Source organism: Cyprinus carpio, chromosome B11 (genome assembly GCF_018340385.1).
Source record: "Cyprinus carpio isolate SPL01 chromosome B11, ASM1834038v1, whole genome shotgun sequence".
In the NCBI taxonomy this organism is placed as follows: Eukaryota; Metazoa; Chordata; class Actinopteri; order Cypriniformes; family Cyprinidae; genus Cyprinus; species Cyprinus carpio.
The window spans coordinates 13,036,150-13,061,735 of NC_056607.1; the positions used below are offsets into that span (position 1 = coordinate 13,036,150).

Here is a 25,586-nt window from a genome sequence, read left to right on the forward strand (position 1 = left end):
TGCTGTCAATGCTGCCCCGTGACTTTTTATTAATATAATAGCTTTGATACTTAATCACTACATTATATTTCTAATAAAACTGCTATATTTAAAGTAACTATACTCACAGCTTCACTCTTTGCAGATTGACGCACAGATGCAATTCCCATACAGTATGCAACTTTCATCCCTCTCTCTCTCTCTCTCTCTCTCTCTCTCACACACAATAATTAATTCAAATTAATCATATAATTCATACATTCAAATATAACTGATCTTACCACAGTACATCATCTGTGTCTGATTTAAAGCAGGCAGAATGCACACGGAGGTGCTAGTAGCTGGTAAGCACCCTCAATTGAGCTTTAATAATAACATTTAATGTAACCAATCACAGACATATCTGTTGATTTCATGAACGCAATGACCAATTAGAGGCGTTAAAATTAAAAAATCTACTTACTGTTTTTGTCCAGTGTTGAGTATTGTGTAGCCTACTCGTGAATCCTCTTATTATAACAAAGTCTAAATACAATGTAAATAAGAGATTCATTGTGTAGTGTACAGAGGTAATTATAAAGGGGGTGATCTTTGCGCAATAGCAATGGATGTATTTTGACAAAATATATGTTAAAATACAGTGGGTACGGAAAGTATTCAGACCCCCTTAAATTTTCACTCTTTGTTATATTGCAGCCATTTGCTAAAATCATTTAAGTTCATTTTTATTCCTCATTAATGTACACACAGCACCCCATATTGACAGAAAAACACAGAATTGTTGACATTTTTGCAGATTTATTTAAAAGTATTCATACCCTTTGCTGTGACACTCATATATTTAACTCAGGTGCTGTCCATTTCTTCTGATCATCCTTGAGATAGTTCTACACCTTCATTTGAGTCCAGCTGTGTTTGATTATACTGATTGGACTTGATTAGGAAAGCCACACACCTGTCTATATAAGACCTTACAGCTCACAGTGCATGTCAGAGCAAATGAGAATCATGAGGTCAAAGGAACTGCCTGAAGAGCTCAGAGACAGAATTGTGGCAAGGCACAGATCTGGCCAAGGTTACAAAACAATTCCTGCTGCACTTAAGGTTCCTAAGAGCACAGTGGCCTCCATAATCCTTAAATGGAAGACATTTGGGACGACCAGAACCCTTCCTAGAGCTGGCCGTCCGGGCCAAACTGAGCTATCAGGGGAGAAGAGCCTTGGTGAGAGAGGTAAAGAAGAACCCAAAGATCACTGTGGCTGAGCTCCAGAGATGCAGTCGGGAGATGGGAGAAAGTTGTAGAAAGTCAACCATCACTGCAGCCCTCCACCAGTCGGGGCTTTATGGCAGAAGCCCGACAGAAGCCTCTCCTCAGTGCAAGACACATGAAAGCCCGCATGGAGTTTGCTAAAAAACAGAGAAATAAGATTCTCTGGTCTGATGAGACCAAGATAGAACTTTTTGGCCTTGATTCTAAGCAGTATGTGTGGAGAAAACCAGGCACTGCTCATCACCAGTCCAATACAGTCCCAACAGTGAAGCATGGTGGTGGCAGCATCATGCTGTGGGGGTGTTTTTCAGCTGCAGGGACAGGATGACTGGTTGCAATCGAGGGAAAGATGAATGCGGCCAAGTACAGGGATATCCTGGATGAAAACCTTCTCCAGAGTGCTCAGGACCTCAGAATGGGCCGAAGGTTCACCTTCCAACCAGGCAATGGCCCTAAGCATTAATAAATGTGCAAAAATGTCAACAATTCTGTGTTTTTCTGTCAATATGGGGTGCTGTGTGTACATTAATGAGGAAAAAAATTAACTTAAATGATTTTAGCAAATGGCTGCAATATAACAAAAAGTGAAAAATTTAAGAGGGTCTGAATACTTTCCGTACCCACTGTATATAAGCATTAAGGTTAGAGCTCTCACTAATTTCAGAAGCACCCTTAGTGATTTGATTCTGGAACCAGACCTGCCTCACTGTCATAATACAGCCTACAGTAGCTGTCTATTATAAACTGGGGCGATTTTTAACTTATAATAATTTAACTTCTGGATAATTACATCATGTAATTTATGTGCTTGATTTATGAGAGTGGCATATTTGATCTAAATGTGTAAATATAAAGCATCCTGTTTACTTCATCGCTGTCAGAGTGCGTGCGGTCCAGAGTGTGTGATGCTGCACACATAATTACGCCATTTACTGTATAAATTATAAATTCTGATATGTTCATGCCGAGGTTAATAGATCAGGCCTGTCTGACGTGTGCAAATGTATTTTGTGTTACATGAATGAATTAAATTATAAAGATGGGTTGGAGAAGCTTTTACTTTGCATTATAAGCCTTCTGCATGATATATTTTTCATCGGCTTTCAAAAAGTGGTGGGAACAGAATCGACAATGGCAAAAAGTTGTGATGACCCACCCATCCCTCTCGAAAATTACAGCTTTGTCTGAACTAAGACCATTTTCCAACGAACTAGGTGTGAAAGCACCTAGCCTTCCTGTCAGAATCACCACAAAGTTTTATAGTTTCTTTCCACCGTGCAGTGCACAAAACCTATTTCACAGCAAACACAGATAGTGAAAGTGACCTAAATAGACATAATTAATACTTTGAGGAAATAAGAAAATGAGGTTACACATGCAGAACAGTACACGTTTACACTCCCGAAACATGACCATATACCGTACTTCCTCATGTAAGGTAATATTAACAAAAGAAGAGGAAACTGGCTGCAGGGGAAGATACACTTTGTGTGGACAAGTGTACAACAACTGTTAACCTCAAATTATTATTATTATTATTATTATTTTTACTTTGTCAATAGCAAGGCATTCATAAACACTGACATCCATCCACACACAAACAGTATATAGACAGTGCATTTCCTAGGAAAAAGTACTTTTATTTAAGATGGTATTTAATATCCGCACACAAAGCTAATGTGTATGATTTAGTTTTATAGTAGTCTATGGTGCTTTCCCTCCCTTTTTTCACTGTCCACGTATGAAAAAAGAGCTGTGTGAAGATTCCTCAAGATTCTCCATTTGTGTTCCATAGAAAAAAAAAAATTCTGTGGGTTTGGAACAACATGAGGGTAAACAACTAAACAGAATTTCTCAGCTATTCCTGTAAATTACATATTTTATCTTACAATAAAATGTATGGCTTAACTAGCAAAGTTCGTACATATGTCATTTCGAAACTGTGGTTTCCTGCCAGCAAGTCACCACACAGTTTTATGCCATTCTACACACCTAGATATATGATTGCCAAAATTATAACAGATGGCCTGAATGCCCCTTTACACACAAACAAGAGTGTAAAATGTTCATAAACATCCTCAACACCTTTAGACATGTTTACACAAACATGACACGTCTGAAGAGCCTACAGCCATGTTTAAGGTTAATACTCATACAGAAACTTATCAAAACAGAGGGTGCTCTCTGACCTATCAGACCACATTTATACAAAACAATCAAATATAACTATATCTTTAGGTGCAGACTCTTTCAGCAATTCTGAGAGTCATCATGGCATTTAATAATAAAACAACACTGTGTTGACTTTATGTGCTGAGTAGTTTTATAAGCAATGTTTCTATATGATATGGGCTATTTTTATTAACTGCATGCTCATCTAATGACAACCCCAGTCCCATATTTGAAACTGAAGCTATTTTTGATAGTTGCACTAGATGAAAAAATTAACGAGCTTCCACTACCTTGTTTTGTGCAAACATTTCCTACTTGCCCTTCTCTGCAAAGCTACGAAACTGTCAAACTGCCCACTGCTGAACTATTTATGGAGAGGCAAAAGAGACAAAAAAGACATCAGATACACACATTGTAATGTACAAATGTGCAAAAATACAATACAATAAAATATTTTTAGTTCATAAGCACTTATACAAGTGGCATGTCCTCATAAGAGCAAACCTTTTAATAAAAAAGGTCAAAGTTACCCACAGAGTGACATTAGCGCTACATATTTCCCTGAAGTTATATCATTAAAGTCAGAATGAGTATCACCCAGCAGATTTTACTTTTATTATTGGTTGAATGTAATGAATTACTATTTTCTGTTACTAAAAGCATCAGTATGTGTTTTTGAAATAGTGTGCAGGTGTTTCTGAGTGCGAGTATAAAAATAATAGATAATATGACTTTGAAACAGACGAAGGAGTAAACAAACTTGCCACAAAGTGCCTTTCTGTCAGGGTTCACACTTCTGAGGTGATACTATGCTCTCTCTTTCAGTCTCAGTATTAATCATCATCATGCTTTTGGGGCGAGCAGGAAGGTAATGGAATGTGATGTATGTGTGCTCAAACCAAAAGAAGAAAAAAAATCCCATCAGTGGGAGGAATAGTTCACTCCAAAAATGAAAATCTGCTGAAAATGCATTTACTCTCAGGTTTTCCAAAATGTAGACTGCTTCATCAGAACAGATTTAGATAAATGTACCATTAAATCACTTGCTCATCAATAGATCCTCTGCAGTGAATGGGTGCCGACAGAATGAGAGTCCAAACAGCTGATAAAACATCACAATAATCCACAAGTAATCCACACCAATACAGTTCATCAGTTAATGTACTGTGAAGTAAAATTCCATTGTTTTTTTTTTGTTTTGTTTTTTTCTACTTCAAACAAGTCCTCAATCCATTATATATTTCTTCCATGTAAAAGTCATCTCATGTGAATCAGGAGAGAAATATGCACAGATCAATTACCATTTACATACAAAAACAAGGACATCAATTTTACATCTTCACATCCCTAAACATGATGCTGAGCACAGCCTCAGGCCAAAAAGTAACAGAATAATAAAAAAAAAGGCATATCCTTTTTTTTTTTTTTTTTTTTTTAAAGTGACGTGACATAAAGCCAAGTATGGTGACCCATACTCAGAATTTGTGTTCTGCATTTAACCCATCCAAAGTGCACACACACAGCAGTGAATACACACACAGAGCAGTGGGCAGCCATTTATGCTGCAGCACCCAGGGAGCAGTTGGTTAAGGGCACCTCAGTCGTGGTATTGCCGGCCCGAGACTCAAACCCACAACCTTAGGGTTAGGAATCAAACTCTCTAACCACTAGGCCAAGACTTCCACGACTGGATATTAATGAATGGTGGGAGAAAGAAGATAGGTTTAAAAGAAGTTTAAAAATTTGATGAGAAAGAGGTAGAAAGAAGTGGTTAGCAGATAAAGATGGGGATGGAGAAATAAAATGAAACAATAAAAATAAAACAAAAACAACAGACTGGCCTAACAACCCCCAAAACACAATGACGAATAAGTTGGACATGTCCTTGTCTCCATCTAGTGGACATTTGTCCAACTGCTGATGTATATCTGTCCACATAAGCCTAAACTCATAGATTTTTTTTTTCAATGCTGAATGCTAGTTTTTAGCATGAAACATAAACAATATCAGTTAAAAGGACTAAGGAAAGAGTAACTATACATATGTCTCTGACAGGAAAAAAGGAATCGAGAATATTTCTGACAAAAACAAAATATGAGAAAATGTGAAGAATTTTTATTTAGCTCTTTTCCCATACAAGGACAGTTCAAAGTGGCAGCTCACTGGAGAGGAATATTTTTGAAAGAAATATTTCATTTTACATTGATAGTTTTGCTAACATGGTTCATACATATAGACACCATTTTTACACCATTCCAACCCCACATACATGATTGACAAAATTATACCAGAGGAACTATATGGTGCTCTGATTCAAACCACGATGTAAAATGAAACCTGAAACCTGAAGAGCCACATTTTTGAGGCTGACACTCATACAAACATACTCACTCAATCAGTTTGGCACATCAAAATAGAGGTTCCTCTCTGAATCAGTCATGTAGCTCCTACAACAGATACAAAACAAACAACTGTGTCCATATCTGGCATTGTTCTGGATCACTTATTTAATATTTGTTAGTAATTAATAATAACATTTCTGATTTCTAGTCATATAGCAAACAACAAACTCGTAGCATCAAATATCCTTCAGAGGTCTTGTAATACTAATAAATGTGGCTGCATATTGACAATCCAGAATATCCAATCCAACAATAATTTATAAAATGTTAAATGGTATTTTTATATTTTGGAGATACCAAAATTTCACTATTTAAAGTTCTTTCTTGTTTAGATGAGTGTGATGAGTGTGAGCTAAAATTAAGCCCCTCTGCTCTAGGACAGAGCTATTCTGAGACCGACACTCAGTCAGACAGCCAATCATGAGCCAAAGTATCTATAGACTCAGACTGGAGAGGGTAACACGTGCCACACTACTTCCAAACCAAAAACTGTTTGTCCAACAGGTCACTTTGTCAACTAACTGCTCTTCATCTTGAGGAAACAGACCTCACAAGCAAGTACAAGATCATTCTATTTTTCTAACTTTAGTAACAGTAAGACCATTCAATTTGAGGCGACATGCAAAGATTAATTTTCCTTTGCTGTTTGAATTGTATTGAATTCCCTCCGTCTCGCTCTCTCTTTAGGGATGTTGGATGTTTTAATAATTGGAGGAGGTCCTCATGCTTTAACCCTCGCTATTCTGCTCTCAAACCCTGAAAAACCTCTCTGCCAATCTAATGCTGACATCCTTCAGGGAATTCAGCTGAGCAAAACTAAAGCTAAAAGTGTACGCTACAAAAACAAAAAGAGACAACCCATCAGTGAGTCAAGCAGTTTGTGAAAAGGACAACAGTGCATATACTATAATCACAGACTGATTTGGAACTTCTTTCCAACAGCGCCAGTGTTTGACACAAAGAATGAAGCCAAATGTCTGCCATGTCCTCCGCTGCATTTCAAAGTGGTGGATTCTTATGGAAAATGGACATCACTGTGGGAAAGTCAGTTTACTGCCCTTAACATCCCTCACCTTCGATCACATACGCTGGTGCACACTGATCCATTTAACAAGGTAATTTAGCACTGGAGAGCATGTGTTGACATCTACATCTCCAGTTTGATAACGTGTGCTTTTGAAATACACACTACTCTTCGAAAAAGTTCAAGCAGGTTTTCCAAACTGAGGGTATGTTAGTTTATGAGAAGCTAAATAATCTGATAAGAATGGGAAAAAAAAAAAACTAAATAAATAATTTTAAATGAAAAACAATTCAAATAAAATATTTACAAAAATGCTGAAATTTCATTTGTCTAACTAAACATAATTTGACGATTATGACAATTAACTAACATCAGAGAACCGTGAACAGCATGTGTTATTCAATTATTGAAATGTTAACTTAAAATCTAAAAGGAAAAAGGAAAACTTAAAGGAAAACTCCAAAGAAAGAAGGGCTTTGGCTGACAAAAATATTTTAAAGATCGGAAATCCCTGATTTAAAGCATACAATATATTATAGTACTTTGTTGTTAGAAAATACAACAGATGAACAGGTCAGACGCGATCAATGTACAAACAATAATGCAAACCAAGAAATAAATATTACAATGATGTTGTCTATCAAAAAGACTAATAGTTTGTGCATCTGTGTACAATCTCAGAAGGCCTTGCAGGACTTTGTGTTGGAGCAAAATCGGGAGGATGAACTGAACTGTTTACCTGAGAAAATTTATATTCAGGATGAGAATGCATTTTTTAACGACAATCGCCTGGGAAAGAAGGACAAAAAGCTTCTAAGCACAACAAACGGCCTACAGAAAAACCTGTATTTCAGTCTTCCAGGAACACAGCTCAGTATAGACTTCTTCCAGGAGCAGGTCTGAGCATCATGCAACAGAATGTCTTACTAACAATAATTAATAAACCGACTGTGAAATGCTTGGTTTTAAAGCAACTGAATGTAAGTTTTTAGTTTAAGTATAATCATTCAAATTCAAAGTCATTCTGATGGTACACTGACTTCTAATAAGGATGATGCTGGCTTCTTTCTCACAAACGGCTGTTCTTTAAGTATAGGCCTATGTAAGATTGGTGAGCAGGTATGAAATTGAAAAGTGCAGATTGCTTTATGGCAGCAACAAATGCACTGCAGCTGTTCACCGTGATTCCAGTGTTATATTTATAACAGTGAATTCCATTTTCTTAACTGTAGGGGGCTCCAAAGTTGCAAACCTACACAAAACTACATACAGTTGCTTTAACAGTACTACTGGTATTAAGAAAAACTGTGCTGCATGATGCTCTGAGCATTATGAGAATTTGAATTTCAGCTATCACATTACCAATTATCTCATTTGGAATGCTAAGTGCAATGTGTTTTAATACTAAATTAACTTTAAAAGTTGAATTATTAATGCACTATGATATAATAATAAATTATGGATTACATTGCAAAGGACTTCCACCTAGGTACACAAATATGACCTGGACAGTGTCTTAATCAGTGCCACAGTGGACAGAATCATCCCAGTCTTAACTGAGGATGAGAGCAAGGTTAAGTTTTTCAAGGTGACACTACACACTGGGGAAAATATAGAGGCGAAAGCAGTTATCATGGCGACTGGACCTTCCAGGGCACAGATGGCAAACATCCCATGTTGGGTACAGGCTATTCAAGAGAGTTACCCAGAGGAAAGTCTACAACACACAGTGCAGCTCATGCATTACTTCTGTACACATGAAAAGATGGGTGAATCCTCCTCAGGTGAGTTTCTAAATGTTATCAATTCCTGATCAGCCAGTTATAAAACAAAAAATAACAATGAATATGCACTTTTTCTCAGGTTCTCCTCCTGTGTGTCAGATGGGTCAGAGAGTGATGGTGGTAGGTGGAGGTCTGACCAGCGCCCATATTATAGCAATTGCGCTGAAGCAGGGTGCATGTCATGTGACCTGGGTCTTACGAAAACACTTACAGGTAAATTGAGTGTAAACATAGCTACATAAAGGAAAATGTAAAATCAGCTGATCATAACTGCCAAATAATCCCAAACAATACAAAGTTTAGGGGTCGTGTATCAACCTGAAGGGGTTTATTTTGAGATTAACAACCTCCTACCTGCCAAAGAAATTAATAGACATGGAATGTTTATTAAAAGGTGCTCTAGGTGATGTTGGCTGTTGTAGAAATTATGTCAGATATATGAACCACCAAATGAATCCCACCACCCCTCTTCCTTCAAGCTCGAAGAAGCAAAAAATCAGCACCTTTACTTGGTTAATTTATTATTTTAAAATAACAAATTTTACTCTCTCTCTCACAGCTTAAGCAGTTTGACATTGGGGATATAGAGAGTCTGATTGGACGCTATTCCCACGTTGAGCATGGGATCAAGATGGATGGCCTGGCCTACTTAAGGCAGTTCTATAATGAAAGAAGTCTTCACAAGAGGCTAGCGATGATCAAACAAGCCAGGAAAGGAGGATCAGTGACCCCTGAGGCCTATGCACAACTTCAGCCTTTCATTCAGAGTGGCCAGCTCCTGATCAGAGCTCATTGTCAGGTGTGTCAAAATCTTCTGGCTATATTGTGAGGCAGCTATGCTCAAGTGGGATGCTACATGTCACGAGCCATTAACAGCTGAGCAAAGAATATCTAAATTCAAAGAGTCTACAGCAGCGCAAACCAAGTTACTGGATATCTTAAATAAATGTAATTCATATTTTATTATTTAAAATGGCTTTACCCAAAGGTGGCTGAAGCTAAATGGTGTTATGAGTCACAGCGTTGGAGGGTTTCCTTGTGCAGTGGAGAACAATGGGGTGGAGAAAAGATTTGGCTGGCAACAGGTTGCAAACTGGATGCTACCCAGGACCCTTTACTCTCTGACGTCATGACAAAATTCCCCATTCAAGTGAGCGAGTGGACATTTCAAGTTTGTACTTAACCAAAAACTTTAAAACAGGGGTTCCACATAAGAATCATAATACAACTATAAATACATTTTTACACTATATGCTTACATGGTAATAGACCAGACTTTTAACCCTTGTTGTTAAGTATCATATTTGATACATCAGGATTTTGTGGCTCATAACTCCTTAGTATCATAATCAAAGCTTTGTAGTTTTCATTTAATGAAATGCATTACAAGAAATAAAAATAAATGTTCTTTAAAAGCCTGATGTATCATATTTGATAGTCACATTTTAACATTTTCTAAAAAATCATGTATGTGTAATCAGGTAAAGTTTCAGTCCAGTTGAAATATTACTACAATATAAAGAATTCAAAGTAAAAAGGTAGGTGTACCACAACCTTTGACTTGCTAAAAAGAATGAACTATTGATTAGATGACAGAAGGCATGTAGTAGATTGTGTACAACAGGTTTTTCACTAAATTTTTGATCATGATGATAATTTAGAAGCTTAAGAAATGTGTATCAAATACAGTAGGTTTTTAAAATGCTGAAAGTTTTTTTTTTTAATTATTCATGTGCACAACTGTACAGAAGTTGATTGTTTCCTGCTTGACAGGTTCTGGAGGGCTGGCCATGCATAACAGAATCACTGCAGTGGACAGCGGGATGCCCACTCTACGTGACGGGACAATATGCAGCACTTCAGGTGCTGTAATGTTCTTTATATGTATTAGGTGTGGTATGAGGTGAAAACAACTGAGTGAGTCATCATACTATGAGTCATCACTGATTCATTTCTAGATAACACCTGCACACTAACTATGATTTAGGCTGCAGATAACATTACCACAAGCAGAGGTAATAAATATATGATCTATCCACAGGTCGGGCCTCATGCAGTGAACCTTGCAGGGGGTCAAGCTGCGAGTATACGCATTTTCAAAGACATCATATCTCAACACAGAGGATTGGATAAGAGTACATTAGAAAGGATGGAGAAGACCTGCACTGAAGAGTACATATCACATATGCACGGCCTCATGTGGTTGTAACATCTACATACAAACACCCGCAAAGTGAGATGGAACCAGATCAGCAGTCTCAGGTGTCAAACTGACAGTAACAAGGAAGGGGGGAAATTCTAACAGCTGTGAAATTATATTTTATGATGCTGCACTGTAGCTATATGAAGCTGAGTAATAAATAATGACCTAACCTTTGTTTTGGGGCTCATTTAAACTAACAGTCATCAGTAAATGCATAGTCACTCTTTGTGGCTCAAAATATTGCAGTTTCATTGTAACTTGCACTGCGCCTTTAAATAATCCGACGTGGGACTGTGATCTGTCCCGGAAGCCATGGCAAACCCAAAACGTCAACATATAAAACATACACCTGTCATAGGTGAATACAGATTTACTATGAAAGCGAATAACACTGCAGTGTCTAAATAAATGTGCATCTTGTTACGTTTTTGACTTCGTTGCATTTGGGAGCTCACAAACTGAGAACTGAAGCAAAATATTGGTATTATAAGGAGATAGCAAGGTGTTTATCATGATTAGAAGAGTTGCTCAGGTCGTTTTGAGTGTGGAACAGTCTGAAGGCGTCGGGGCTCGAGTTCGCCGGAGTATTGGACGGAGAGAAGTAAGTTCATTGCTGTTTTTTTAAGCATTTTTGTATTACGCATGAAACCCCTTTTTTTTTTTTTTTTTTTTTTTGTGAAATGCACGGTGACACATTGCATAAAATACACTGCTTTATTTCAGCTGAAGAATCTCGACCCTTTCTTGATGCTGGATGAATTCTGTATCGCCAAACCAGCGGGTTTTCCTGATCATCCTCACCGTGGATTTGAGACGGTAAACACACTCTGTTTATTTTCCAGCTGTCAAGAGGCAAAGCCGTGCACTTTCAAACTATGAATTAATACAGTAATGGAAAAAGCGACACTTGTTAAATAAATCCTTGCAGTCCGATGAAATGAATTGGAAGTGAATGGTAGTGTAATGTTAGCCGTCTACTTCCTGTTTGTTCTGATCAGGACAAAACGGAGTCTTCCGCCAGGAGGCGCATGTCGGCTCAAAAAGACACTTCAGCACTTTTATTGTTATCTTACGGAAGACATTGATACACTTAAATGTGTAGTTGTTTAATTCTATTAAATACCTTAACATTTTCTGATAAATGGAAATATGTTTTCTGTGAAACAACTAGAACATTTATCCTGCAATAAGAAGCGGCTGTGATTAGTCCATCCAAAACATCGCTGAGAAAAGTAACAGGTACAACGTGACAACATGTTTCTGAATGACGCTTCTACTACTGAATAATGACACCGAGAATGGTTAAAATTCACTGAATTAAATATACACTATGAAAAGAGTCGCAATAATTGATTAGACACACGTCTTTGACCACTAGAGGGCTCACACCCAGGTTCTTACCGTTTTATCACTGCTGTCACTCAAACTGGCTTTAGTTCATTTTCGTTTTGAAGTCGTCTATACTGTATGTTAATATACAAAACATTGACAAAATTCACTTTTAGCACATAGCCTACACATTTATAATGTGCAGTCTTTTTCTGGAAAAAAAAACTTATAAGAAATATTGATGACTCATCCTGTACTACAAACATTTTTATCCAATCAGATGCACTCCAGAATTGATAATGCCCCTTCCCTCCCAAACAAATGCAACCAAATAGAAAGTAGCAAATTCTGGTTTGTTGCTGTGATGTAACTTAAGCCTATTGGGTTTTCTTTCTCAATTTCTTTTCTTTTTAAGGAGTCCTACAATATGTCATGTCCAAACAGAAAAAAAGGCAATTTTAACAAAGCTGCCGAGCATATAAAGATTGTCCAGTAAACCACTTTTTTTGCCAGGTTAAGTACTCAAAAACTGTTCACCTAATTGTGAGAGAATGTATGGTCATTAAAAACACTTCCTTTAAAATGTCAGTATTTTGGCCAGAACTGGTATTGAGAGTATTTTCTGGAACTAGACTAAAGAAAAGCTGATCATTTCATTCAGCCTTCTTGTCACCTTATTTATTTACAACATCTGATGTAGTGATGGCTGTTTTTGAAACACTGCTTCATGAAGCTTCAAAACCATTGCAAAACATTTGTTTCGAAACAATGGTTCGGGGCACGTATCAAAATGTAAAAAAATCGTGTGATTTCAGTAAACGAGGCTTTGTTACGTCATAAGTGTTTCAGATTTCAGTAGTTTGCCTTTAGTGGTTTATTGAGCTTACCTCCCAGCAGTGAACCACTGATGAACCGTCTCTGATCTAGGTTCAGTTTTATCAATTTGTAGACATTTTTAATGAGACATTTGTGTAATTAAAAGGATGAGTTGTAGTCTCTTACTGGCCTGTTTAAGCTCTCCATAAAACAAACAAAACAAGCCCTGCAAATTAATAATAACTATTTTAAAAACACACATTATACAGACACCTCATATTTAATGATATTTTATTATTTTGATTGCATTTAATATATTATACTTTCAAGAAAGCATTTGCATTGGGTTTGTAAAAAGCATTTTTTATGCATGTTTTAGCCTGAGGTTTTGTTGCATTTACACAGTTTTGACCAGCAGGCGTCACCAGCGTGTGACAGCTTCAGATTAGACCCATCTGGACCACGCCCACTCTGACTTTGCACTCACGGGGGCTGGCTGCTCGCACTGAGAGAGCATTGCGTCTAGCGAAGAAAATCTTTTGAGAGGAAAAGAAAAGGATCAGTTCTCGCTGAGGCCGGAACTTCATCCAAGAAAGCTCACTCTCGCTCTCCATCCCTCTGTTCTACACTGAGCAATGGAAATTATATTCAAGCTAGGCACAGAAAGATCTCATTCAGCACGCGCCCAAGCAGACTACCACTGTGATAGTGGACCCACAAGAGCAATTCTCCTCTCCTCACACTGCGAATGCCATTTCCCCGCCCCGTGCTGTGAACTACCATTAGTAGGAAAGTAACTGCTTGCTGCCTGGCTTTTGGTTTGGAAAGCCATCCCCAGTGCAGGATTCTAAAAACCATAGAATGAGGTTACTTGCTCCAGTTCGCTCGCAGGTCACCTTGCTTCAGAGGTATTATTCACACTTCTGTACGGGACAATGCATGTTCTTCTGTCCGAAGTACATACACTGCTTGCAAAGGTTCCGTGGAAATGGTCCCCTTAGCGAACAGCGAGTCAGGTTTTTACAGCTGTTACTTCTCCGTTCCCAAGAAAGACAGTGGGCTCGGACCAATACTTGATCTCAGACATCTGAACCAGGCCCTCATATGGCAGCTTTTTAGAATTTTAACATACACAGATCCTCGCGGCCGGGGACTGGTTTCTGTCTGTGGATCTGAAAGATGCTTACTTTCACAGCGAAATAGCGCCCTGTCACAGACTGTTCTTGAGATTCGCTTTGAGGAAGTGGCTATCAGTACACGGTCCCTCTGTTGGACTGTCCCTGGCCCCTTGCACTTTTACGAAGTGCGTAGATGTGGCTCTTTCCCCTCTGAGACTGATGGGAATCCGTTTTTTGATCTACCTCGACAACTGGCCGAATCAGAACGGGAACTTTTCGCTCACAGGTTGTTGTTGCTCAACCACCTAGAGTGTCTTGGGCTGAAAATCAATTCATCCAAGAGTTTTCTGACTCCCAGACAGCGAGTGACTTTCTGGGAACAGTTATAGACTCTTTGAAAATTCGGGCTTGGATTACACCGGAACGCTCCCTGAATATTCAGCGAGTGGCGGCGTAGTTCAAGCCAGGGTCTGCACGTCCCCCCAGGGCATACGGCTCCTTCAGTATTGGGAAGGTGGTCACGATAGGTGCCTCCAGCTCGGGCTGGGGCGCTCTGTATGAGGGCAGTCCAGTATCGGCTCCTGGTTGACCCACAAGCGACGCCTCCATATCAATTGCCTCAAAATGATGGCTGTTTGCTGGCCCTGAAAGCCTTCCTGCCAGCCTTAAAGGGGCACCATGTCCTGGTCAACTCAGACAACATGACTGTGGTAGTCTATATCACAAGGTGGCCTCAGGTCACGTCCCCTTCACTACGAGCGGTTCATGTGCTGGGCAGACTGAACTAGGGAGCAGATATGTTGTCAAGGGACAATGTAGCTCCAGGGGAACTATCACTGCCCAAAATATTTTTTAAGACAGCTGGATGTTCTGGCCCATGATTGGCCCAACCCCCGTCTGTATGTCTTCCCTCCGATTGCCCTGCTACCCCAGGTTATCAGGCGAGTCAGGGACACAAAGTGCCCTCTCCTCCTCATTGCCCCTTTCTGGAGGAACCAAGTCTTTTTTTCCTTTTTGCATGAACTTCTGGATAAGGGGCGTACCCCTTCCATGCCCAAAGTCTATGTGGCAGACATCACAGCAAATCATTCTCTCGAGGCTGCCCGGCAATTGGCAGGAACGACTTGGTCGTTAAGTTTCTTAGAGGCGCTCCAGTTAAACCCTCCTCACCCTAGGACGGTGCCAGTATGGGACTTGTCTATAGTATTGAGAGCTCTCAAGAGCTCCCCCTTGAGCTGATTCAAACAACTGGCTTAAGAATCATGACACTCAAAACTACTCTGCTTTTGTCCCTGATGTCAGTCAAGCTAGTAGTGGACTTGCAAGCCCTGTCTGTCAGTGCTTCCTGTCATGAGTTTGGACCCACCATGACTGTAAAGTCGTTTTTGGACATCCCTACCCTGCAGGCGCAGGTCTTATCCACCTAATACTTACTCCCACCTTGGGCGAGGAGAGTTATCTCAAGTAGACCTCAGAATGTTCTCAGGTCTCTTTGTGGCTCAGGCTTATGGAGCCCTTGCTGAGTGTTCCTGGGCTGAGCTTGCAGAGCAGGCTGAGTTCTGCATCTTCTTATAGCACGGCGCTACTGGATACGTTCCCCAAGCAGTCATCAACAGGAGTTACCTTTCGACAGGGAACACTCCAGTTACTCACGTAACCTTGGTTCCCTGAGATAAGCGAATGAGTGTTGCGTAACTGTCCATGCTATAGCTGCATGTAAATCGATGGCTGTCTCATCAGATGATTCTGATGAGATGGCGCTCTGAGCTGACTTGTATAGCGGTGAACAGCGTCCCTTGTGGCGGGCTCGAGCACCATTGGTTTGTGCAGCTACACAAACATTAACCAATCAGACTTCAGTAATAGATTAAACAGGAGTTTCCCCAAGCAGTCATCAAATGATGACACAACACTCATTCCCTTATCTCAGGGAACCAAGGTTATGTGAGTAACAGAAGTGTTTACTCAAAGTTTGGCAATGTGTCTGGCATAAACTGTTCCTATGGAAAGTGGGTCTGTGTGGTCGTGGAAATCATTTAGACATTTAGAGTTTCCTTAGACAATTGGCTGTCATCTATTGCCATCTGCACAAATATACTCTCATCTCATGTGTCACCTTCCTTCATGAATGGACTTTTCTTGTAATATTTGTATTCAGAGATTTGCTAGGGAGTGACTCATTATGAGAGCACTCTAAAGCCAAATTCTGGCTAAATATTTATTCCCTCTAGAGTGGTAATTTGTTCTGCAGGCATACAATGCATAACACAGACAAAAAATATACAATGGACTTTAGTCAGGATAGATGCAAATTAAAACAAGGATGTGAGGGATAAATGTCCAGTTTAGTCTGCTTGTCGAATTTAGGCTATCGTTGAAGGTTCTAGAGGTTTAATTTTTCATATGAGCATTATTAGCAGAATTGGACTTCTATGTTGCCTGAAACATGCAGGTGTGTTTGCTCACGAACAGCCATGTGACCGTCAGATCACAGCTGTGCTTGCAGATCACAGGCTGCCTGTGGCCACAGGTCAAGCAAGCCTCCAAGGGGTCAGATGTTGACCTCTTACCCTGCCTCCGGTATCCTGTTGAGAGCAGCGTTGTCTGTGTGGGAGATGGCGTGCAATCCATCCACGCTGTATGTCGGACCACCTCAGCTGACTATGTATATTCATTTTTGCTTTTTCAGTGGACAAATGGAAAACAGCTGTGGGCAGATTTTGTTAATTGGAAAGATGTTTATTTAATATATGCAAATTTTGATTATGACACATTAGCATCTAGCCTCTAGCTCTGTCTTGGCCTGGAAGGACTATGTTTTTTATCGTGCATAAAAGACCTTTACTAGACATTCGAAAAATATGTGTATTCGTATTTGTGTCAGAATTATTTACTGATCAAATGTTCATTATATCATCACCCGCTAACACTTTTTATTTTCTCTCACAGCCTAGGATAGATCTGCTTTTGGCATTTAGCTTTATAGTCCATCAGGGCTTTACCAAAATCCCTCAAACATAAACTTTTTGCATCTACTCTGCAAATGCAGCCCTTGAAATATGTTTCACCTTTCACATGTATGATTTTTGACATGTTTATTTTCCTCTAAATGAACGTCAAGTTAATGACTTTTCCATACTGTCTTTTGCGTGAGTATTTCCCCAAGAAATGGCTTCGTTTTCAATCAGAAAACTACAATTTTACACCTTATCCCTGTGTTTCAAAAGGCTTTTCTTTGTTTTGCTTTTTGCACAGGTAACATACTTGTTGAGTGGAGTAACAGCCCACGAAGACTCCTGCGGTCACAGCGGGAGGTTAGAACCTGGGGATCTTCAGGTAGAACACATTGTAGTAATTTAATCAACACTGATTTTTTTTTTTCATGTGAAATTTTGCAAATGGAAAAGAACTGTTACGTTAAAGACTACATATCTAATATAATTTTAAAACAATCTTTTGTCTCACTTTATATTAGGTGGCCTTAACTACTGTGTACTTAGATCAAAAAATAAGTACAATGAATGTACTTATTGTGTTCATATTGTATTGCATAGAACTTTTGCTGGTATTGAGGTGGGATACGGGTAAGCTTTGGTGGCATGGGTAGGTTTAAGGGTGGGCTAAGGAGCAAGGGATTGGTCAACATTGTAATTATAAATGTAATTACAAAAATGAATTGTAGATGTTAATTGATGAAGGTTTTTTTTAATGTATGTGTTTTAAAAAAATATAAGTACAATGTAAAATCATTTACACAATTTAGTGCATTTTATTGTATGTTTATTGTATAGTAGTTAAGGCCACCTAATATAAAGTGGGAACGGACCTTTTACTTAAAAAAGTGAGCCAAAAGTAACACATCAGAAATATGTACACTTATGCAAGTCTGTTATAGATATAAGGAAAGCCACCATTTTTATTGTTTTATATACTGACTGTAAAAACGGTTGCAAATTAAAATAATTAAAATTAAGCTTTAATAAAATGTATTTATGTTTAATAGGATGTTATATCCATGCATACACACACTCATCAAATAGACTAAGAGCTTTTACACCCATAGGGCACTTCCTGTGTTTTTCTGTGTCATAAAGCTGTCTCAATTTCTCCCAGATCAGTGAGGGAATGTTTTAATGGGCCTTTAATATGTCTGTAGGCCTAACTACTTTAACTACAGCTCACACCTAACCTCCCGCTACCGGGGCTACAGCCTCACCATCAAACACTCAGAGACTCCCTGATAATACCAGTAGCACATAGAAGGAAAAAGCTGGTGAGTGTTTCCCTCTATAACTCAAACCGCCTAGTGCCCAATGGCTCCCTGAGAGGGGCTGCTAAACCTCAGAATGAATGGAAATTTCCACTAAGAGAGAGCGATAAAGGAAGAGGTGAAAGAAAAGTGCTCCATTAGGTATATTAAGCTGTTGTTGTAAAACTGGAGTGGGTAATTTTTACGTTGAAATAACAGCTCATAAAGATTTCTCATGCTCCACATGAAGATGACATTAACCAGTGCGCAAAGCCCCTGAACCAAGCAGTTAGTCAGTTTATTTGCAAACCAGATAGGTCTACCAGATAGGTCTACCATTAGGAATAGAATGGAATAAAACATTAGTATTTGTTCTCAATTCTCATTCTTTGTTTTCTGTTATGCTAGTGGATGACGGCAGGTCGTGGGGTAATTCATGCTGAGATGCCCGTGTCGGATGGACGCATTCATGGCCTTCAGCTTTGGGTGAACTTGAAAAGTGCAGATAAAATGGTGGAGCCTCAGTACCAGGAGCTGAAGAGCAAAGAGATTCCCAAACCCAGCAAAGATGGAGTCACTGTGAACGTAATCTCAGGGGAAGCTCTTGGAGTAAAGGTAGGTGTTATAGCACAAGCTACTGATCTGAGAGCAGTTTTGTATTTTGTTTTAATTTTAATGTAAAACTGGGAAATATCTGGGAATGATATATATATATATATATATATATATATATATATGTACAGTGCCTTGCAAAAGTATTCTCACCCGTTTATTTTTTCACATTTTATGTTGCTGCCTTATGTTAAATTGCTTTAAATACTTTTTTCCCACATCATTCTATACTCCATACACTATAATGGCAAAGCAAAAAAACTGGTTTTTAACATCTTTGCAAATTTATTAAAAATAAAAAAAACTTAAATAATTCCATTGTATAAGTATTCAAACCCTTATCTGGGACAGCTGAAATTTAGCTCGGTAGCATTCATATTGCTTGTAGATGTTACTATACTTCGAGTGAAGTTAACCTGTGATTTGGAAAGGCACACGTGTCTTAATAAAAGGTCTAACAGCTGAAAATGCATATCAGAGCAAAAACCAAGCCCTGAGGTCAAAAGAACTGCCTGTAGAGCTCAGAAACAGGTTTGCGTTAAGACACTAATCTGGGGAAAAGTTCAGAAAAAATTCTGCTTCATTGAAGGTTCACAGAATCATGTAACCTTCGTTTTCCATAATGGAAGACATTTGAAACAACTAGAACTCTTCCTAGAGCTGGCCTCCTTGCCAAACTGAACAACTGAAGGAGAAGGGTCGTGTCTTGACTGGTGACCAAGAAGCTGATAGTCACTCTAGTTGAGCTCCATGATCATATATGCAGATATGAGAAACCTACAGAAAGACATACATCACTGCAACACTCCACTGATCCTAAGCACACAGCAAGAGTGGCTTATAGACAACTCTGTGAATGTCCTTGAGTGGCCCAGCCAGGACCTGTAATTGAATCCAATCAAATATTTCTAAAGAAACCTGAAAATGTGCATCTGCCCCCATTGCCCAGCCAATGCTGATGTGCAAAGCATGTCGCATCATACCCAAAAGGACTTGAGGCTGTTAAGGTGCTACAGCTAACTAATGAGTTAAGGGTTTGAATACTTATGCAATGTACTTATTTCAGTTTTTTATTTTTAATACATTTACAAAGTTGGTGACAGTTCCGTTTTTGCTTTGTCATTATGGTGTATGGAGTGAAGATTAATGTGGGAAAAAAAGTAATTTAAAGCAGTTTAACATAAGGCTGCAATTTGCTATGATACAATTTCAAATAACTTTAAATAAGTTTAAATATATTCTTATATATTTTTCGATTTTAATGTATTGTTATTTATTCCACTAGTCTTCAATTCCACATGATTCTTCATAATCATTCTAATATGCTGATTATTCAATTATTATCAATTATTGATGGTATTTAATTATTAATAATAAAACTGTTCTTTTAAATTGTAACAATATTTCAAAGTATATCTTTAATTTTAATAAAAAAAGAAAAACAAGCAGGCTTGATGAGCATAAGAAGCTTGTTTTGAAAACATTTAAAAATAGTTGTTGTCAATAAATCACTCAGAATGTTCCCAAATTGGAATTATTCATAAGCAGATATATTTGAATTTGAATGGAAATACTTTAAAAATTCTTATCCAGTAATAATAAACAACTGAATAAGTAATGTAAAACACGTGGGAGCCATGGAGTAAGGTCGTTTCTAGCCTAACGTAGTTAGCACAAGTGCGTTACAGAGCAAAGGTGCTTGTTTGGGAGCCTAGTTTCTCCTTCTTTTCCTCATAGTTTCCATTCTTATCCCTCTTTTCACTGTCAATAAGTATGCCAAAACCTTCAAAAATGATTTAAAAAGTTTATTGGATTTCTCAGGTCTCTCAGTAGTTTTCAGATATACTAAAGCATTAATATGAAGTATGGATGATTTTACCAGCCAGAAGGCCTTCATGTTTATCAGGTGATAAAAAACATGCTCCTCATAATTATTCTGAACTCTTTGAACCAAACCACTGAGTGAAAAAAAGTAGTCAGTACACCTCCGTTTGCCTGACACTTGCTTCTGTTTATCGTCTGTAATTTTGCAAACATGCTCATTTTTGCATCCATTTATCACCACACAACTATTACCCACGCTTCTGTCTGTCTCTTTCCCATCTATGATTTATGGGAAACACAAAATACAAGATTCAAGAGTCATGGTGAATGTTTGATCCAAACAGCCGACTTCTTTGTAAATGTTCCATCCGATTTACAATCAGATACTGGAGTCCATCAGGCTAATTTCTGCTGCAAGGGTGTCCTCTGCTGCCTTTCTCAGACAGCAGCAGGAAATTCGGAGCAGGCTTTATTGGAAGTGGTTTTTGTAAAATGTTTTAAATGTAAAATGTGGTTATGGAGGGTTTCTCTAGGGCAGAGGGGTGGATGCAGCGTTGAAGTTAAATGTGGGTCAGCCAAATACTTGGGCTTACTGGAACCAGATATGCACTGGAACTCACACACAATGTTTTTACATCTGTTTGAGCTCATAATTTAAACAATATTGAACAATTTCCCTTGTTTTATGTCTTGTAGCAATAACAAAATCTGGTAAAAGTGGATATGTTATGAATAAAGAACATAAAATGTTGTTTTCACAGTAGTCTTCTTCTGTTAACCATAATTTTTTCAAGATTAAATATTATGTTGTGGTACTTACATGCCTTTTCTGTTGCCAGTCGAAGATTTACACGAGAACTCCAACCATGTACCTCGACTTTGTGCTAAAGGAAGGTGCAAAACATTTGCAGCCTATTCCTAAAGGTAAAAAAAATAATTATCAGATGTCTTGATGATTATTTAATTATTATTATTATTATTATTTTCCATTAATCCCAAAGTTACTGTACCTACAAACATTATAAACATGGTTTACATGGGATTTTTCCTAGTTAAGGCAAACAATTTTTGAGTAAGTCTTTATTTTCCTCATTAAATGCATGACTGTGAAACGTCATCCCTTACACACAATTCTGGGAAAGGATAGTACTGTGTTATTTTAACTCAAATAGTGAATAAAGTCATAGTTCATCCATTGAGTCACTATAGCAGCATCTCTTCTTTTGAGTCATCTTGAGAGGTTTTGAAGGCAAGGCATTAAAAAAAAAAAGTTGAGTGCACATGAAGTGTGCTTGTATAAATGGTACAGAGTTTTAAAGTGCTCTTAAAGGTATAGTGTAGCCTTTTGGTGTGAGTATCAAGCTTTTTTGTACATCAATATCAGAAACTGACCACAGATTAGAAAGGTTGAGTCTGGCTTTTTGGTCATGGTTCTGTGTGTCCAAATGCAGCCTCAGAATGGCCAATACAATCACATCATGATAAGAAAAAGTTTGAGTGGTACTGTATATGAGTTCCTGAAATCTCTTGTTTCTAACGCAGAACATTAATATGATATAATATGGTATAATGTTTTGTAATTGAATGACTAACTATTTACTTGTAATTGAATGAATAACTATTAAGTGCTAAGTCACTCAAATGAGGCCCAATTTAGCTTCATTAACCCTACAGTTGTTATTATATTATAATTATGGTTCCAATGTTTTAATTGTAGTATTCCTTCCTCAGGTTGGACAGCTTTCATCTACACCCTCGCAGGTTCTTTATGCACTGGTGAGTTCAAATGAAGACCGTATTAAAAGGAGACTTTGTCTTCCTGCAGGCAAATCCACTAGCAGCTTTCTGTCCTTGAAATTCGAGCAGGTGCTTTATGATTATTTTTCACTTCCTCTCTCTCTTGGACATCTGACAGATATTTAGACTATTCCTATGATCTTGTGCCAATGGTAACTCTAAACTCTCACGTTGAGAAATGAGATTGCCAAAGCAGTGTTTGATATGTTGATTTATCAGGTTGATTTAGATGATTTCCAGGTTGTAGGAAATGAAACCCATATTCATTAACAGTAAATATTCCACTTGTGTCTTCAAAGGAGTTTCTAAATGAATCATATATTGCTGCTGTTTTTTGGAATACGTTTAGTATAAATTGAGCAACTGTTGAGAACCAGACTTTTTTTGGGAAATTATCACAAAAGTGGGTGGAATAATATGTGGGACCATCTTTGCCTCACAAAACATATCTCTTGCTGACATTTTACCCCATTTATTCAGGTTTGTGGGGTCAGCCTTGGGTTGTTATCCAGGTCTAGTTATGTAAAAGTATTTATGGTGTATGTCTACTTTTATAATGTCATTTGTATAGGACTGTGACATTCATTCTATCTATTTGAATTTCCCTCAGGCCCAGATGATGATCTGCAGACAATTGAGCCACACCACACAGTGGTTTTGGCAGATGGTGAATGCTGCAGAGTGGAAAACAAGGTTTTTTCCCCCTCCTGCTATTCCTATGAAGCTACTCTGGTAGTTTTTGTATTCATTCAGGTTTACTGTAAATTCAGTATCTTTATTCCCTTCATTATTACTTCTAGGCAGCTGAAGAGTCTCACTTTGTGTTAATTGCTGGTGAACCCATTAATGAACCTGTGGTTCAGCATGGTAAGTTATAATGGCATAGGTAATATTTTACATTTTATTAAACAAGTATTTATGAACTAGGGGTAGTACATTATCCAAAATGTGTATATATCTATATATATATATATATATATATATTTTTTTTAAACTAGAGGATTTATTTATTTGTTTCAGGGCCTTTTGTCATGAACACACAAGAAGAGATTGATCAAGCCATCTCAGACTACAGATCAGCCACTAATGGATTTGAGAGGGCAAAAGTTTGGCGATCAAAGATCGGTCAAAAGTTCTAAATTTTTCTTGAAGATCCCTTTCTATGGGAATATATATGCTTTGTTTATTTTTTTGTGCCTTTAACTTATTCTGAATGAATGGCAGTTGAGATTTTGAAGTCTAGAGTAAACTTCTAGCGGATGACGTAGGCATAGCATATGCTCTGACGAGAAGTGACGACGCGGTATCACAGAGGAGAGAGCAAATCAAAACACTGTTTACAAATTAGTACAAAATGAGGATTTGTAAAGAAAATTGTTGGCGGAGACTAGTTTTCCTTTGCTGTAAATAAAACTGGGTTCTCATGAGATGTTGTCACTTGTCACTGGAGCTTGCGTTACATTTATATGTCTTACATTATCTGCTGGACGCCACTTTCTTGTGAACGTTTGTACGACAGTTTGCAGAAGCTAGAGATCACGGTTTATAAAGTTTTAAATATGACAAATGCATCAATTTGCTTCAGAAGGCCTTTATTCACCCCCGGAGCCATGTGGAGCACTTTTTATGATGGATGGATGGATGTACTTTATTGGACTTCAAAATCTCAACAGCCATTTACTATATTATAAAGCTTGGAATAGCGAGGACATTTTTTAATAGATTGAATTCGTCTGATAGAAAAATATATATGCTAGTACAACTGTGTGAACTTGAGGGAAATTGACTTTATACATCCACTAAAAATCACCTTGGGATCAGTTGTTAAAAGTAATTATAAAAACAGCTCAGAAAAGTGAAGTTAAAAAAAAAATCTCTAACATCATTTGTTTGCAGATACCGGTGTGAAAATTTCAAATAATACACTGACATTCATATTTTTAAGTGTGATTTATGAGTACATATATTTTTGGGGCCACATATGCAATATGTTACTCCAATTATTTCTGATATATTTCTGATTGTTACAAAGTCATGTATTACTTGTAATCAATGTCTTTCTTGTAATGTTTTTTAATAATGACCTTTTATTGGAATCTATTCATTGGCTCTTCACATTGTATCCGATCACAACATGATTTCCTTCATTCAATATCTGTGTCATTTTAGATATACATTTGATCACACAATTCATTCACATTTGATTAAAGTGATGTTGAAAATCTACACAAACAATCTGGTAATAGATTCCTTTGACCACTGATAATAGATTCTTTTGAAGCTTTTAAAGATAAAGCATTCAGATGATCCGAGAGTGTGGGTGCAGAGAGCGGCACTCACAGCCCATTACGCTGCATTCAACCTCCCTTTAATTCCCGACTCGTATTACAAGCTCATTGTTGGGTCTGCCTGAGAGTGACGCACACACACAGATAACAAGAGAAAGGGCATGTCGGCTTAGCTCCGCTCCTTTTTCATCACACCACTTTGCTGCATTTAAATGGGATATTGGCTGGATTCAGTCTCTCTTCTCCACGCACTTTCTCTCTCTCCTCCCTTTATTCCTCGGTTCCCCCCTTCCCTCCTCCTCCTCCTCCCCCTTTTTCACTCCTTGCCCTCTGTAGAGGTCTGGATCACATTTAAAACCACATGTTCTGTGTGTGAGCAACTGAGCCTGGAAGTCGGCAAGCAGGAAACGTGGTGACAGCAGAGTGGGACTGGAGCGCACAGCGACGGGACAGACATGCACACCTCCCAGATGGCCTTGCACGCACTGGTGGCTGGAGAAGACTGGATGTGAGCCCTTAGTGGATTTTGCAATCACATATAGTTTGACACATCTGGATCTGTGGAGACACTGGGCCAAATCTGGCCGGGCCAAGACGGATAACAGCATCAAGGGGTTGTCCTGATCAGAGAGAATCACAGAAAAAAAGGAAAAAAAAACTGCTAAGTCCTAGCCTAGCACTGATTGATGTCTCATTCTCCTCCTCTTTTTTTTTTTTTA

At 38.2% G+C, this 25,586-nt stretch overlaps 2 protein-coding genes across 4 annotated transcripts; both read left to right on the forward strand.

Annotated features, from left to right (window-relative positions):
• The first annotated feature begins 6,260 nt into the window (after nt 1-6,260).
• zgc:113276 (uncharacterized protein LOC553748 homolog) lies at nt 6,261-11,003 on the forward strand. 3 transcript variants are annotated; one of them, XM_019073790.2, is made up of 10 exons: nt 6,261-6,381; nt 6,511-6,687; nt 6,766-6,938; nt 7,529-7,744; nt 8,337-8,631; nt 8,711-8,844; nt 9,191-9,430; nt 9,620-9,781; nt 10,405-10,494; nt 10,673-11,003. In XM_019073790.2, exons 2-10 carry the CDS (start codon nt 6,513-6,515, stop codon nt 10,838-10,840), a joined length of 1,653 nt encoding a protein of 550 aa, XP_018929335.1. In that variant the 5' UTR covers nt 6,261-6,381; nt 6,511-6,512; the 3' UTR covers nt 10,841-11,003. The 3 variants fall into 3 exon arrangements, with proteins under 3 accessions (XP_018929335.1, XP_018929336.1, XP_018929337.1); XM_019073791.2 differs by having other exon boundaries at nt 6,273-6,377; XM_019073792.2 differs by having other exon boundaries at nt 6,301-6,417.
• A 167-nt stretch (nt 11,004-11,170) lies between these two features.
• On the forward strand, nt 11,171-25,581 carry pir (pirin). The gene is made up of 9 exons (XM_042734004.1): nt 11,171-11,435; nt 11,558-11,650; nt 17,353-17,433; nt 18,755-18,961; nt 21,622-21,706; nt 22,514-22,558; nt 23,190-23,272; nt 23,380-23,446; nt 23,600-25,581. The coding sequence occupies exons 1-9, from the start codon at nt 11,346-11,348 to the stop codon at nt 23,716-23,718; spliced, it is 870 nt and encodes a 289-aa protein (XP_042589938.1). The 5' UTR covers nt 11,171-11,345; the 3' UTR covers nt 23,719-25,581.
• The last annotated feature ends 5 nt before the right edge of the window (nt 25,582-25,586 follow it).

What these genes read in the sequence shown, in the direction of transcription:
- zgc:113276 (XM_019073790.2), top strand. Translation starts at nt 6,513, where the DNA reads ATGTTGGATGTTTTAATAATTGGAGGAGGTCCTCATGCTTTAACCCTC. An exon ending in TAGACTTCTTCCAGGAGCAG is followed by an intron (nt 7,745 to 8,336) that starts GTCTGAGCATCA and finishes ACTTCCACCTAG; the next exon opens with GTACACAAATATGACCTGGA. An exon ending in GACAATATGCAGCACTTCAG is followed by an intron (nt 10,495 to 10,672) that starts GTGCTGTAATGT and finishes ATCTATCCACAG; the next exon opens with GTCGGGCCTCATGCAGTGAA.
- pir (XM_042734004.1), top strand. Translation starts at nt 11,346, where the DNA reads ATGATTAGAAGAGTTGCTCAGGTCGTTTTGAGTGTGGAACAGTCTGAA. An exon ending in TAGAACCTGGGGATCTTCAG is followed by an intron (nt 17,434 to 18,754) that starts GTAGAACACATT and finishes CTGTTATGCTAG; the next exon opens with TGGATGACGGCAGGTCGTGG. An exon ending in GCTGCAGAGTGGAAAACAAG is followed by an intron (nt 23,273 to 23,379) that starts GTTTTTTCCCCC and finishes TATTACTTCTAG; the next exon opens with GCAGCTGAAGAGTCTCACTT.